At 36.6% G+C, this 13,344-nt stretch overlaps 1 protein-coding gene across 1 annotated transcript; it reads left to right on the forward strand.

Moving 5' to 3' along the window:
* The first annotated feature begins 732 nt into the window (after window positions 1-732).
* pcyt1aa (phosphate cytidylyltransferase 1A, choline a) lies at window positions 733-13,188 on the forward strand. The gene is made up of 9 exons (XM_051915001.1): window positions 733-944; window positions 3,954-4,068; window positions 4,152-4,251; window positions 5,548-5,664; window positions 5,775-5,926; window positions 6,100-6,178; window positions 6,708-6,850; window positions 8,003-8,191; window positions 11,872-13,188. The coding sequence occupies exons 2-9, from the start codon at window positions 3,961-3,963 to the stop codon at window positions 12,106-12,108; spliced, it is 1,125 nt and encodes a 374-aa protein (XP_051770961.1). The 5' UTR covers window positions 733-944; window positions 3,954-3,960; the 3' UTR covers window positions 12,109-13,188.
* The last annotated feature ends 156 nt before the right edge of the window (window positions 13,189-13,344 follow it).

A 13,344-nucleotide genomic window follows, 5' to 3' on the forward strand; every position in this document is an offset into this window, starting at 1 on the left:
ACTTAAAGGGATAGTTCAGCCAAAAATTTAAATTGTCATCATTTACTCACACTTTGTGTCATTCCACCTGTTTTCACAACCAAAAATCGGGTGAATATATATATATATATATATACATATGTGTGTGTGTGTGTGTGTGTGTGTGTGTGTATTTGTATTATATTAGAATTATATTAGACTAGAAGAGGCTTTAACTCTTTTGATCCTGAGCTTTCAACCAGGATTCACTGAAGATAGACCACTAATAAGATATAATAAAACATTTAGAATTTGCTTAAACTATTTTAAATGAGATTTCTAACTATGTGAATAAATATTAAAGGGATAATTCACCCGATTTTTGGTTGTGAAAGAAAGCAATACAGGAGACACGAGGGTGAGTAAATGATGACATAATTTTCATTTTTGACCGAACTATCACTTTAAGTAAAAATTTAAAAGCATTATATGAAGTTACCAAGAAAATCTAGTACCTTTTTATATTGGTGTAACGTTACTGGGTTTGCTGAAAGTCAAAGTAGGAGGTCTAAACTCTGTTTTAGGTCAAAAGAGAATCATAAGAGAAACATAAATTCTATCAAGTATGTCCAGTTATACCAGCAAATTATTAATCAATAATTAATAACACTTATGGATGGATAGCACTTTTTAATTTATAACACTTATAGATGGATAGCAAATCTGATCTAGCTTGCGGTGACGATGGTGGGACTTTTATTTTAAAATCATCATGATTTTGCTGCCATCTTGGAGCTGAATAAAGTTGATCCCAGTCTCTTTTGTGGTTTCTGTCAAATCGGAAGGTCTGAGATCACTAAACATTGAGACATTTAAATCGACACTTCCGACTCCTGTCACATTTCGACCTAAGGAAACACATAAACCTAAACCTTCAACCACCTTTTTAACACCATCTGAGCTCTTGACGGCATTAAAGCAAAAGGGTAAGCAGCTAATGCGTGTTCATGTCTGTATATGTGTCCTAAAGATAGTCAACAAGAACCAGTTCGAGCTGCTTGACATATGTGTCGTCTCACCAGCTAAAGGCATGTTATTTATCTATTTTATTATAACTATTATATCTGTTATCTATTATATCTAAGTTAGCTCTCTATTGAAATAGTTAAACTACTGTCACTTTTTGAGACACTCCCACTGTTAATTCATCCTGTTTCATAGACCCACCTCCCATATTTTCAATATATACGTCAGAGCTCCTAAACTTTAAATCCAGCAATTTATACTTTTATTTGGTAGGAATGTGGAGGCTTTATAACGGTTATTGTCTCTGAACTTATCACTATTCTTGTTACACCTTATTTAAATTATATATATATATAATATATTCATCATTCATCCTTGTCAGCTGAGATGTGTGCAAGTGTGCAAAGTGTGTGCTCTGAAACATGATCTTGCCTTAGTTTAGTTTGTTTATCAGTGCCAGATCTCTAAGAAGGGTCGTATAGTTATATAGTTGATCTATCAGTTCTGACTGTGCTATAGTGGATGTAATGTTGTGTCCGGATCACATTCCTTACCTTTTTCTTCATTCACTCATGCATTCACCCAGATAAGACTCAAGGCTATGTGTTTAAATAAAGGAATGATTAGAATGAGGAAGGATTCAGCCAAGGTTTCCATAGGCTCTGTCTGGACCCAGGTTGCTCTCAGTTTTTTTATTCTCTGTTTTTATTATTAATTTCTTTTTTTTTTTCCACTTGTGATATAATTATATGAAATTTTGGCTAGCAGTTTTGACTGCATATGATAAAACCATTGTCATATTATCAACAAATTTTCATTTCTGATTTTTTTTTTTCTGGTACAGTTTTTGATTTTCATGAAGAAATGTCTTATTTCAGTTTGAAATAAAAAGATACACACACACACACACACATTATATATATATATATATATATATATATATATAGTTTTAGATATATTTTGAAGTTGGCTTGAATTGAAAATTCACTATTTTCTACATTCTTTTTGTTGATCTTATTGCAGTAGGGTTTGAACAATTCATACAAGCATATGGTTTTTTTTTTTTGGTTTTTTTTGACCTTGTAATTCATAATCAAAATTTGATAACTAAATTTTCCAGTGAAGCAACAGAGTTTTCTCTGGTGATCAGGATTGCCAGGTCAGCGTAACAAAAGTAGCCCAACGACTATATTGCAAATATCAAAACTCAAAATATGCCATTTCCATACCTATTTTACAGTCACTGTTATGCAAATTGAAAACCATCATATCGTAGTGATCATAACACAGTAAACTCCTTCACAAAACATCTAGCACAGTTTTATCATTGGTAGAATATAAAATATTTCAACACAAGCAGGGCTGTCACAATTCCTCAATTAAATTTGTATAGTCCATTTTTAAAAATCATCGATTGCAATTTACACATGTCGATTAACTGGCAAAATGCCAGAAGTGGCACATTTTACAAGATTTGTAACATAATTCATTTATAAACCTATGCCAACAAAGGAGAATAAAATTTGTTTCTAAATATGCAAATACGCTTTTTTTTTTTCAAATCCAAAAGTTGGTACTGAAAATGTTTGTTCAGCATTGTGATTCTCTTTGTACATAGCACAGTTATACAGTTTTTCATAGACATATCCACATTTAAACAAACTAAAACAACGCATTATTCAGTGCATTATGCATTAAGTTGCTCAAGCAAGTGGCAAAACATTAAAACATACTTTTCTTATGTTAAAATCACAAACATTTTAAATGAAACTTTACAATTGACAAAGCCAACTCTCATGCCTTTTCTTTTTCATTTAAATCTTCATACAAGAAACCCTGCGGATCGCCTTGTCTAAATGTGATGTAAGGCTTTACTCTGCGCAAAAAGCCGTATGTTGACTGTGAAACACAGTAGAGTTTAATTATATGCATTTATGGTGAAATTACTCCATTTTTGTGTTAATCCATGTTTATTTTTATGTGAACAATGCGCTGCCTCTTTAATTCAGCATGTGTAGTAAGTTGTTTATGTTTATATATTATGTATATTACATTATGTATTTTATAAGTGTTATGTTCACTTGGTTCTATTTTTATTACCACAAAAAATTATCCGATTACTCGATTAATCTGCAAAATAATCGTCCAATTACTCGATTAATCTGCAAAATAATCGACCGATTACTTAATTAACAAAATAATCTTTAGTGACAGCCCTAAATAAAAGCATCTCAGTCAAATCTAATTTATGCAATACATCAAACCTTTAACCCGCGGGGAAAAAATCAACCTGCGGCGACCATTTAAAAGCCCAATTCTGCCGAAAAACCTCAGACTTGGCAACTCTGCTGGTGATGAGTGCAGAACTTCACAAATCGTTTACTCCACTTAAACTCTGACCCTTTCTTAAAAAACAAAATGTCTTCTTCTTCTTCTTCTTCTTCTTCTTATTGACTCCATTGACATTTAATTCACTTAAACGCAGCCCCTTTGTGACAGCAAACACTGCCATTATGTAAAAATACTTTACTTTTTTTTTTTTCTAAATTACAATACTAAGAGTGATGGTGGATCCACTTAGGAAGTGATTTACTTGTAAAATAGGCTTTAATTTCTTTAAACAGAATATAATTTCTCATTTCATCCAAAAATATTGGATGTGGACATGTTCTTGGCAGGTTTAAATTGATTCACCCCTTTACTCTGGCCTGTGAAGATCAAAAAGACATCTGGACATTTATCATCAATATGGCCGAATAGTTTGCACCTCAGCCAACTTTCTTGACACGGTCATATTTAATCTTTTCTGCAACTTGGTGTTACGAAATACTCTTTCCAACATCTGGGGTTATACTGTTATTGATTTCTGTATTTTTCTTGTTTCACAAGGAACTTCCCAGATTGTGTACAACTAAATGCCTTTTAATTATTATCTTAATTCCTGTTGTTTTCTCCATAACATTTCATAGAGCCTGAATGGAGGCCCATGGTTCAGCACGATTGTCCAGGAAGAGAAAGAGAGAAGGTTCAAATGGAGAGGCAGAGGAAGGCGAGAAACCCGTGAAGTTTAAACGATGCACAGTGGTGAGTGAGATAATGGTGTAAGCGTGTTTATAGATGAGAGATGGTATTTGAGACCAAAGGCTGCGATGCTTCTTGTCCCTCAGGGTCTGAAATACCCGGCTCCGTATGCAGATCAGCTCGAGTCAATGGAAGATAAGCCATATCAGCGCGTCACCATGGAGGAAGCTCGCAGAGGCACTCCACGTAAGATATTTGCCCCCTGTGGCAAACTCCTCCCACACACACATTCAGATATGCATGTGTCAGCTGTTACTTTCATTCACTGACTGTGACTTGGCCATTATACAGGTGCTGGTCATATAATTAGAATATCATCAAAAAGTTGATTTATTTCACTAATTCCATTCAAAAAGTGAAACTTGTATATTATATTCATTCATTACACACAGACTGATATATTTCAAATGTTTTTCTTTTAATTTTGATGATTATAACTGACAACTAAAGAAAATCCCAAATTCAGTATCTCAGAAAATTAGAATATTGTGAAAAGGTTCAATATTGAAGACACCTGGTGCCACACTTTAATCAGCTAATTAACTCAAAACACCTGCAAAGGCCTTTAAATGGTCTCTCAGTCTAGTTCTGTAGGCTACACAGTCATGGGGAAGAATGCTGACTTGACAGTTGTCCAAAAGATGACCATTGACACCTTGCACAAGGAGGGCAAGACACAAAAGGTCATTGCAAAAGAGGCTGGCTGTTCACAGAGCTCTGTGTCCAAGCACATTAATAGAGAGGCGAAGGGAAGGAAAAGATGTGGTAGAAAAAAGTGTACAAGCAATAGGGATAACCGCACCCTGGAGAGGATTGTGAAACAAAACCCATTCAAAAATGTGGGGGAGATTCACAAAGAGTGGACTGCAGGTGGAGTCAGTGCTTCAAGAACCACTACGCACAGACGTATGCAAGACATGGGTTTCAGCTGAGGCTTATTCATTTCACTTTTGGTGTGAAAGGGGCTTTACATTTGCCAAAAATAGAACTTTTCTGTTGTTATTAAAAATACAAACAAGCAAGCCCAGCCCAGGTGAGAAAAAGTAACGCAAAAGTAACGCAACACATTACTTTCCATACAAAAGTAACTTTTTAGGGAGTAACGCAATATTGTAATCCATTACTTTTAAAAGTAACTTTCCCCAACACTGGTTATCAATGTTGAAAACAGTTGTGCTGCTTAATATTTTTGTGAAAAAACATGTTTTTTTTTTTTCATAATCCTTTGATGAATAGAAAGTTAAAAAAAAAAAAAAACATTTATTGTAAATAAAAATCTTTTGTAACATTACAAATGTATTTACTGTCACTTTTGATCAATTTAATGCATCTTTCCTTGCTGAATAAAAGTATTAATTTCTTTCAAAAATATTTATATATTTAAAACATTTTGTATAATTCTAATTCTGACATTTAAGGCATGTCTAAATTAAGCAGTTCCCTTGATACTATAAAAGCTGATGTTTTTCTTTTTGTTTTTAGCCGACAGGCCTGTACGGGTGTACGCTGATGGTATCTTCGACATGTTCCACTCAGGACATGCCCGTGCTCTCATGCAGGCTAAATGCCTTTTTCCAAACACTCACCTTATTGTAGGTGGTAAGTAATCCTGGGATTCAGTATTTGGAGAGTTTATCATTCTGATCATTTAGCACAGAGTCCATCTTAATGTCAGTGCTGTATTTAGCACCTCTCCCACCTCTCTGCAGTGTGTAGCGATGACCTGACACACAAGTTAAAGGGCTTCACAGTCATGAACGAGGATGAACGCTATGATGCGATTAGTCACTGCCGCTATGTGGACGAGGTGGTCCGGAATGCTCCGTGGACTCTCACGCCTGAGTTCCTCACCAAACATCGGGTAAGACGAGAGAGAACTGAGCAGCAGTATAATACGACACTCAAAGCCGTGCTATATACTTTCATATATTCTATAGTGTTGTGTTGGATGAAGAATGTAAAATGGTAACCAAGCGTTCAGCCACTTATATGTGCCCTTTTTTTAATGAAAGACTGTGCCTTTTGATTCCTCAGATTGACTTTGTGGCTCATGATGATATCCCATATTCCTCAGCTGACAGTGATGATGTTTACAAGCACATTAAAGAAGCAGGTGAGTATAACAGCTTTAGAAACTGCTATGGAAGCTTGTTTCTGCAACTAAATATTTAAAAAAGGTGATTGCGACATGATTATCTCACAATTCTGACTTTTTTCTCACAATTGTGAGTTTACATCTCGCAATTCTGACTTATTTGCTCAGAAGTGCGTGGTATAAACTCGCAACTATGAGGAAAAAAGTCAGAATTGCAAGAAAAAAAAGTCAGAATTGCAGTTCTTTCAATTTTCTCGCAATTCTGACTTTTTTCCTCATAGTTGCAAGTTTATTTAACTGGCAATTGTGAGGAAAAAAAGTCACAAACATGTTTTAAATATTTTTTTTATTCTGTGGCCGAAACAAGCTTCTATACCTTTGTGTTTTTGATGTAGAAATCAATCTCTGCATCTAAAATTTCAGAGTATGAATTACAGTATATCTAATAAAGAACTTACCAATTAAGTATGAGGCCATTTAGCATCTATCCAAACCAACTTTTTTTGTCTTATTATCCAACAGTTTTGTCTTTTTTGGGCTTCCACAGGAATGTTTGCACCAACCCAACGAACAGAGGGCATTTCCACTTCTGACATCATCACACGCATTGTTCGAGATTATGACGTGTACGTCAGACGGAATCTACAACGCGGCTACACCGCAAAAGAGCTTAACGTCAGCTTTATTAATGTGAGTGATCTTTCATCATATGCTTTTGTTTACTGGTAGAGCATGATCTCAAGATCAAGACTAGATACCAGAAATTAGATTTGCTTAGTCAATCTTCTCTTCAGTTTCCTTCTCAGTGTTATACACTACTCAAAAAAATTAAAGGAACACTTTGAAAACACATCAGATCTCAATGGGGAAAAATATGCAGGATATCTATACTGATATGGACTGGGTAATGTGTTAGGAACGAAAGGATGCCACATCGTTTGATGGAATTGAAAATTATCAACCTATAGAGGACTGAATTCAAAGACACCCCGAAAATCAAAGTGAAAAAATGATGCAGCGGGCTAGTCCATTTTGCTGAAATTTCATTGCAGCAACTCAAAATGGTACTCAGTAGTTTGTATGGCCCCCACATGCTTGTATGCATATCTGACAACGTCTCTCATGAAGTCTGTTTCTGATTGTTTGGTCAGAGACATTCATACCAATGGCCTGCTGGAGGTCATTTTGTAGGGCTCTGGCAGTGCTCGTCCTGTTCCTCCTTGCACAAAGGAGCAGATACCGGTCCTTCTGATGGGTTAAGGACCTTCTACGGCCCTGTCCAGCTCTCCTAGAGTAACTGCCTGTCTCCTGGAATCTCCTCCATGCTCTTGAGACTGTGCTGGGAGACACAGCAAACCTTCTGGCAAAGGCACGTATTGATGTGCCATCCTGGAGGAGTTGGACTGCCTGTGCATCCTCTGGGGTCTAGGTATTGCCTCATGCTACCAGTAGTGACACTGACCCTAGCCAAATGCAGAACTAGTGAAAAACAGTCAGAAAAGATGAGTAGGGAAAAAAATGTCAGTGGCCTCCACCTGTAAAACCATTCCTGTTTTGGGGGTCGTCTCATTGTTGCCCATCTAGTGCACCTGTTGTTAATTTCATTAACACCAAAGCAGCTGAAACTGAGTATCAACCCCCTCTGCTACTTAACTGACCAGATCAATATCCCAGGAGTTTAACTGACTTGATGCTATTCTCTGATTAAAAAGTGTTCTTTTAATTTTTTTGAGCAGTGTATATTCAAACAATTAAGAAATTGTAAATAATTAGATTCCATAATTCCAATAACTGAAAGTTCTTCATAATAATGAGTTGCTGTGCGTTATTTCCGACACTCAGGAAAAGAAGTACAACCTTCAGGAGCGCGTGGACAAGGTGAAGAAGAAGGTGAAGGACGTAGAGGAGAAGAGTAAAGAGTTTGTGCAGAAGGTGGAGGAGAAGAGCATCGACCTGATCCAGAAATGGGAAGAGAAGTCCCGTGAGTTCATTGGCAACTTCCTGCAGATGTTTGGACCAGAGGGAGCTTTGGTGAGTATCTCTTTAAAAATAGCTGTCAGTATCCAATCCTCATATCTTGTTGTAACGCTCTACATGGGCTGCAAGCCACTCAAAATAGCACTACTGAATCTAAAGCTGTGTTTGATGTTAGCATGTAAGTATTTAAGAGAAAAATACATAGTTTAGGTAAAATAATCTATTTTTAATCAGAAATATGTACAGTGGGAATCGAAAGTTTGGGCACCCCAGGTAAAAATGTGTATTAATGTGCATAAAGAAGCCAAGAAAAGATGGAAAAATCTCCAAAAGGCATCAAATTACAGATTAGACATTCTTATAATATGTCAAAAAAGTTAGATTTTATTTCCATCATTTACACTTTCAAAATAACAGAAAACAAAAAAATGGCATCTGCAAAAGTTTGGGCACCCTGCAGAGTTTATACCTTGTACTGCCCCCTTTGGCAAGTATCACAGCTTGTAAACGCTTTTTGTAGCCAGCCAAGAGTCTTTCAATTCTTGTTTGAGGTATCTTCGCCCATTCTTCTTTACAAAAGTCTTCCAGTTCTTTGAGATTTCTGGGCTGTCTGTCACGCACTGCTCTTTTAAGGTCTATCCATAGATTTTCAATTATGTTGAGGTCAGGAGATTGTGAAGGCCATGGCAAAACCTTCAGTTTACGCCTCTTGATGTAATCCACTGTGGATTTTAAGTTGTGTTTAGGATCATTGTCCATTTGTAGAAGCCATCCTCTCTTTAACTTCAGCTTTTTCACAGATGGCATCAAGTTAGCATCCAAAATTTGCTGAAATTTTATTGAATCCATTTTTCCTTCTACTCGTGAAATGTTCCCTGTGCCACTGGCTGCAATACAACCCCAAAGCATGATTGGTCCACCCCCATGCTTAACAGTTGGACAGAGGTTCTTTTCATTAAATTCTGTGCCCTTTCTTCTCCAAACGTACCTTTGCTCATTCCGGCCAAAAAGTTCTATTTTAACCTCATCGGTCCACAGAACTTGTTTCCAAAATGCATCAGGCTTGTCTATATGTTCATTTGCAAACTTCAAACGCTGATTTTTGTGGTGAGGACGTAGAAGAGGTTTTCTTCTGATGACTCTTCCATGAAGACCATATTTGTAAAAGTATCTCTTTATAGTGGAATAGTGTACCACAACTCCAGTGTCTGCCAGATCTTTCTGGAGGGATCGTGCAGTCAAACGTGGGTTTTGACTTGCTTTTCTCACAATCCTGCGAGCTGTTCTGTCTGATATTTTTCTTGGTCTTCCAGATCTTGCTTTAACTTCCACTGTTCCTGATGACTGCCATTTCTTAATTACATTTCGAACAGAGGATATTGGCATCTGAAAACGCTTTGCTATCTTCTTATAGCCTTCTCCTGCTTTGTGAGCGTCAACTATTTTCAGTTTCAGTTTTCTAGACAACTGCTTAGAAGAACCCATGGTGCTGATTGTTGGGGCAAGGTCAGATGAGTCTGGGCATTTAAAACCTTTGAGATTGACATCACCTGGTCTTTCCAGACGATGATTGAGAACAATCCATGACATTGTCAAGTCTCAGCTTTCCATAGGGGGCGGTGCATGCTATAAACTCTGCAGGGTGCCCAAACTTTTGCAGACGCCATTTTTTTGTTTTCTGTTATTTTGAAAGTGTAAATGATGGAAATAAAATCTAATTTTTTTTGACATATTATAAGAATGTCTAATCTGTAATTTGATGCCTTTTGGAGATTTTTCCATCTTTTCTTGGCTTCTTTATGCACATTAATACAAATTTTTACCTGGGGTGCCCAAACTTTCGATCCCCACTGTATGTGGGAATTATCAGCGTCCAAGCACCATTAGCTTATGCAGACATTAGGTGATACAGTTGTCATGTATCTTCCCAAATATTATTTGTTTTTACTGCAAAGTCAACAGAAGCCATGTTTCCATCCACCAATTTTTATGCACATTTTGGAGTATTGTATAAAAAAAACACTGGATGGAAAGATGCCAAGATGTGCATAAATTCTAAAAATGCACATAAAACTGCGCTTAATTAAAGCGGATACATTTTTTATATGATAAGAAGACGTGCATGATAGAAACTCATTTACCGAAAAAATCCCTCAATGCGCAACAAAAAACTTGCGTGACTTTCCCTCAACAGTTGATGTGATTGGATAACTGGACTAACTAGTAGACCAGTTTTATTGCACATCTCAAATGTTGGTTTGAGCATTCTGAAATGCTTGAATCAAAGTTAGTTATTAGAGGCTACATTCAGACTGCAGGCAAATGTGGGCCAAATCCGAATATTTTTTTTTTTTTTTTTTTTTGCTCATATGTGACTCAGATCTGTTTTTCTCGTGACAGTGTGAACACCACAAACCACATGGAATCTGATCTTTTCATTTCTGATTTGGGCCACTTACATATGTGGTCCTAAATCCAATACAGGTCAGATGTTTTGAAATGTGACCTCAGTCTACTTTTATGTCACTCTATAATCTAGATCAATATTCATCACAATTCTGCAGTCATGGGAGTCAGATTTTACATATCCGAAGTTATCAGACAGATTGCTGCGTTTCGTCTTTTTATCGTTCTTTTGCGTATGCGGGTCAGTCCAGGACCATGATCTGTTCACACTGGAATCTGATATTGGCCACATTTAAAACAACAATGTGAACAGCTATACAAAAATACATGTCTGAGCAGTAAATCGGAATTAAGCACTAAGGCTCGCAGTGTGAACGTAGTCAGAATGATTTGGTATAATGAGCTTTCAGAAACGTCTCGCATGATTGTGTTCTCAAACACCAGCATCTGAACGGAAGATAATATGACAGCATTTATTCCTTTTCGTCTGCGCGCTTTGAGACGCAAGACACTTACGATTTACGATAAAAGAGCCAGAGTGGCTTCTCCGATTGCAACAACTTCCATTCTTAGTATAGATATTTTGCACCAATTTCCCACGAAGTGACAAGTTTGTTCTCTTGAACACATGGGATGGAAACGCTGCTTTATTCACACATGTTTTATGCAATATTCCAATTTTTCACATAAGTTAAATTCGCAACTTTGGATGGAAACATCTTGAATCTTCACTGATAATCTAACTTAGGTTTGATGAAACAGCTTAGAAAAACACATGATAGTTCCAACTAACTTCAAAACCATCAGGAGAAATTCAGCCATTGATGGAAAAAGATTAGACCTTAAAGGATTTATTATACCGTGGCTCCTTCTTTCTCACAAAATTTGGTACACAGCCTAGTTTTGAGACTACGTATGAAGTTATAAATTTTCATTATGTCAACCATTTTGATTTGATGTTATTAGCTGCTGAAAATTGTGTAATAAAAAAAATTTTAAAGACTTGATTTTATTAATTTCCCTGACTTTTCCAGGTCTTGAATTCACACTCAAAATTCCCTCATACAGTATATCCAGGTTGTCCTACCTAGATTATGGGAGCCCTGGTGCTTAAATAAAAACAGCAGTTGTTAAGGGAACAAATTAAAATAGATTTTAAGTGGTTTTAGCTTATTTTATTTTGTTTTAAATGATTTTAAGCCATCTTGCGGCCCACTAGTTGAGTCATGAATATATGAGCGGAGAAGCTCAGATCGGTTTCATCACAAATATCCATGACTTAATTCAAGGTCTCATATTGGCAATGTGTTGGTCTTCCTCTCTAACAGAAACACATGCTAAAGGAAGGGAAAGGTCGAATGCTTCAGGCCATCAGTCCGAGGCACAGTCCCAACAGCAGTCCCACACGTGAGCGTTCCCCTTCTCCAACCTTCCGTCTGCCCTTCTTCACCAAGACCTCCCCACCCTCCTCCCCCTCCTCACATCACAGCAGCGCCCTGCCCGGCTACACCTATGCCGCCCGCAGACAGGCCATCAGCGAAGACGAGGAGGATGACGAAGATTAGAGTGCCACAGCACACCATACATCTGTCTTCCAATACTGGCAATCGAACCTCAGAAACGAAGCAATCCTTATACAATCCCTCAGTTTCGCACTCCGTATTATTAACAGATATGAAGGTTTAAAATGCAACGACGTGTATAACGTAGTGACTGTGGAGATTTTAAAAGTTGTTATCAGCCATGGAATGTGAGTATTCAAACTTCAGCGTCTTGTTTTGAATCACGCAGGATTGTTTTAGAACGAGTGCACATGGTATTAAAGTTTCAGTTTTAATGATTTTAATGTTCTTATCATAATATATAAATGTTAGACATCTCATAGGTCATGTGTCCCTAGGAATGGACAAGATTGGCTTGTAACGTCGAAAACACTGCAACTCTTTCCACAAGGAACTGTAAGATAAATGCCATTATCTATACAAAAGAGCTAAAAAATAATAATGAAAATTGTTATTTGTCCATATCGCAAGGCACATAATCAGTGTTGTCATGGTTAATAGTTCTAAAAAATGTCTTGAATAGCTAAAATACGCCAATATTACAAAGGCACCTCAAGTATGACTGATAAGAAAATGAGGTAGTAACTACCATCAATGCATAAAGTAACTCTACTTGAATTTGGTGTCATGCTTTAGTACAGGTCATGGTTCCAAATTTGAACACTTTATTTGAAAAAAAATATATATGCTTAGTAACATAAAAAAAGAGTTTGAAAAAGTTTTGTTTTTACTGTAATGAGAAAGTGAAGCAAATCCCTGTTTTTATATAATTTCATTACCGCACAATGCCGTTTCTCTGTCACTGTGATTGTTCTCATAGAGCTCTTAAGAATCATCCTAAGGCTAAAGGGCTTTTCCAAGTTCAGTGTTAGATGAGCTTTGGACTCAAACTTGATAATTGCCCAATTAGGTTCTGCAAAATTAGTTGTGCACATTTTAAAGTCAAACCAACTGTGCTGTCGATAATTAATTAAGAAATGAAACCACTTAAAAGGAATATTCTGGGTTAAATACAACCTAAACTCAATAGCTGCTGTCCAGTGTGATAGAAAATGATTTTGCCTCTGTATAAAAAACAAAGCAGTTACACACAATTGAAGGCTATGAAGCAATCATTGTTTTAACTGTGTAATTGTTCGTTTTTATGGAATCTAGATCATGACATGCGGACAAAAATACGTATAACGTGGCCACGAATTAAAAGTTCGTTCTCTCATTTTAGTAAATTGTGGCCACATT

This window comes from Ctenopharyngodon idella, chromosome 2 (genome assembly GCF_019924925.1).
Source record: "Ctenopharyngodon idella isolate HZGC_01 chromosome 2, HZGC01, whole genome shotgun sequence".
Taxonomy (NCBI): Eukaryota; Metazoa; Chordata; class Actinopteri; order Cypriniformes; family Xenocyprididae; genus Ctenopharyngodon; species Ctenopharyngodon idella.

Excerpts from the sequence above, each read along its gene's own strand:
- pcyt1aa (XM_051915001.1), top strand. The coding sequence starts at position 3,961 with ATGGAGGCCCATGGTTCAGCACGATTGTCCAGGAAGAGAAAGAGAGAA. Across the intron at positions 4,069-4,151 it reads AGTTTAAACGATGCACAGTG|GGTCTGAAATACCCGGCTCC; the intron begins GTGAGTGAGATA and ends CTTGTCCCTCAG. Across the intron at positions 5,927-6,099 it reads AGTTCCTCACCAAACATCGG|ATTGACTTTGTGGCTCATGA; the intron begins GTAAGACGAGAG and ends TTGATTCCTCAG.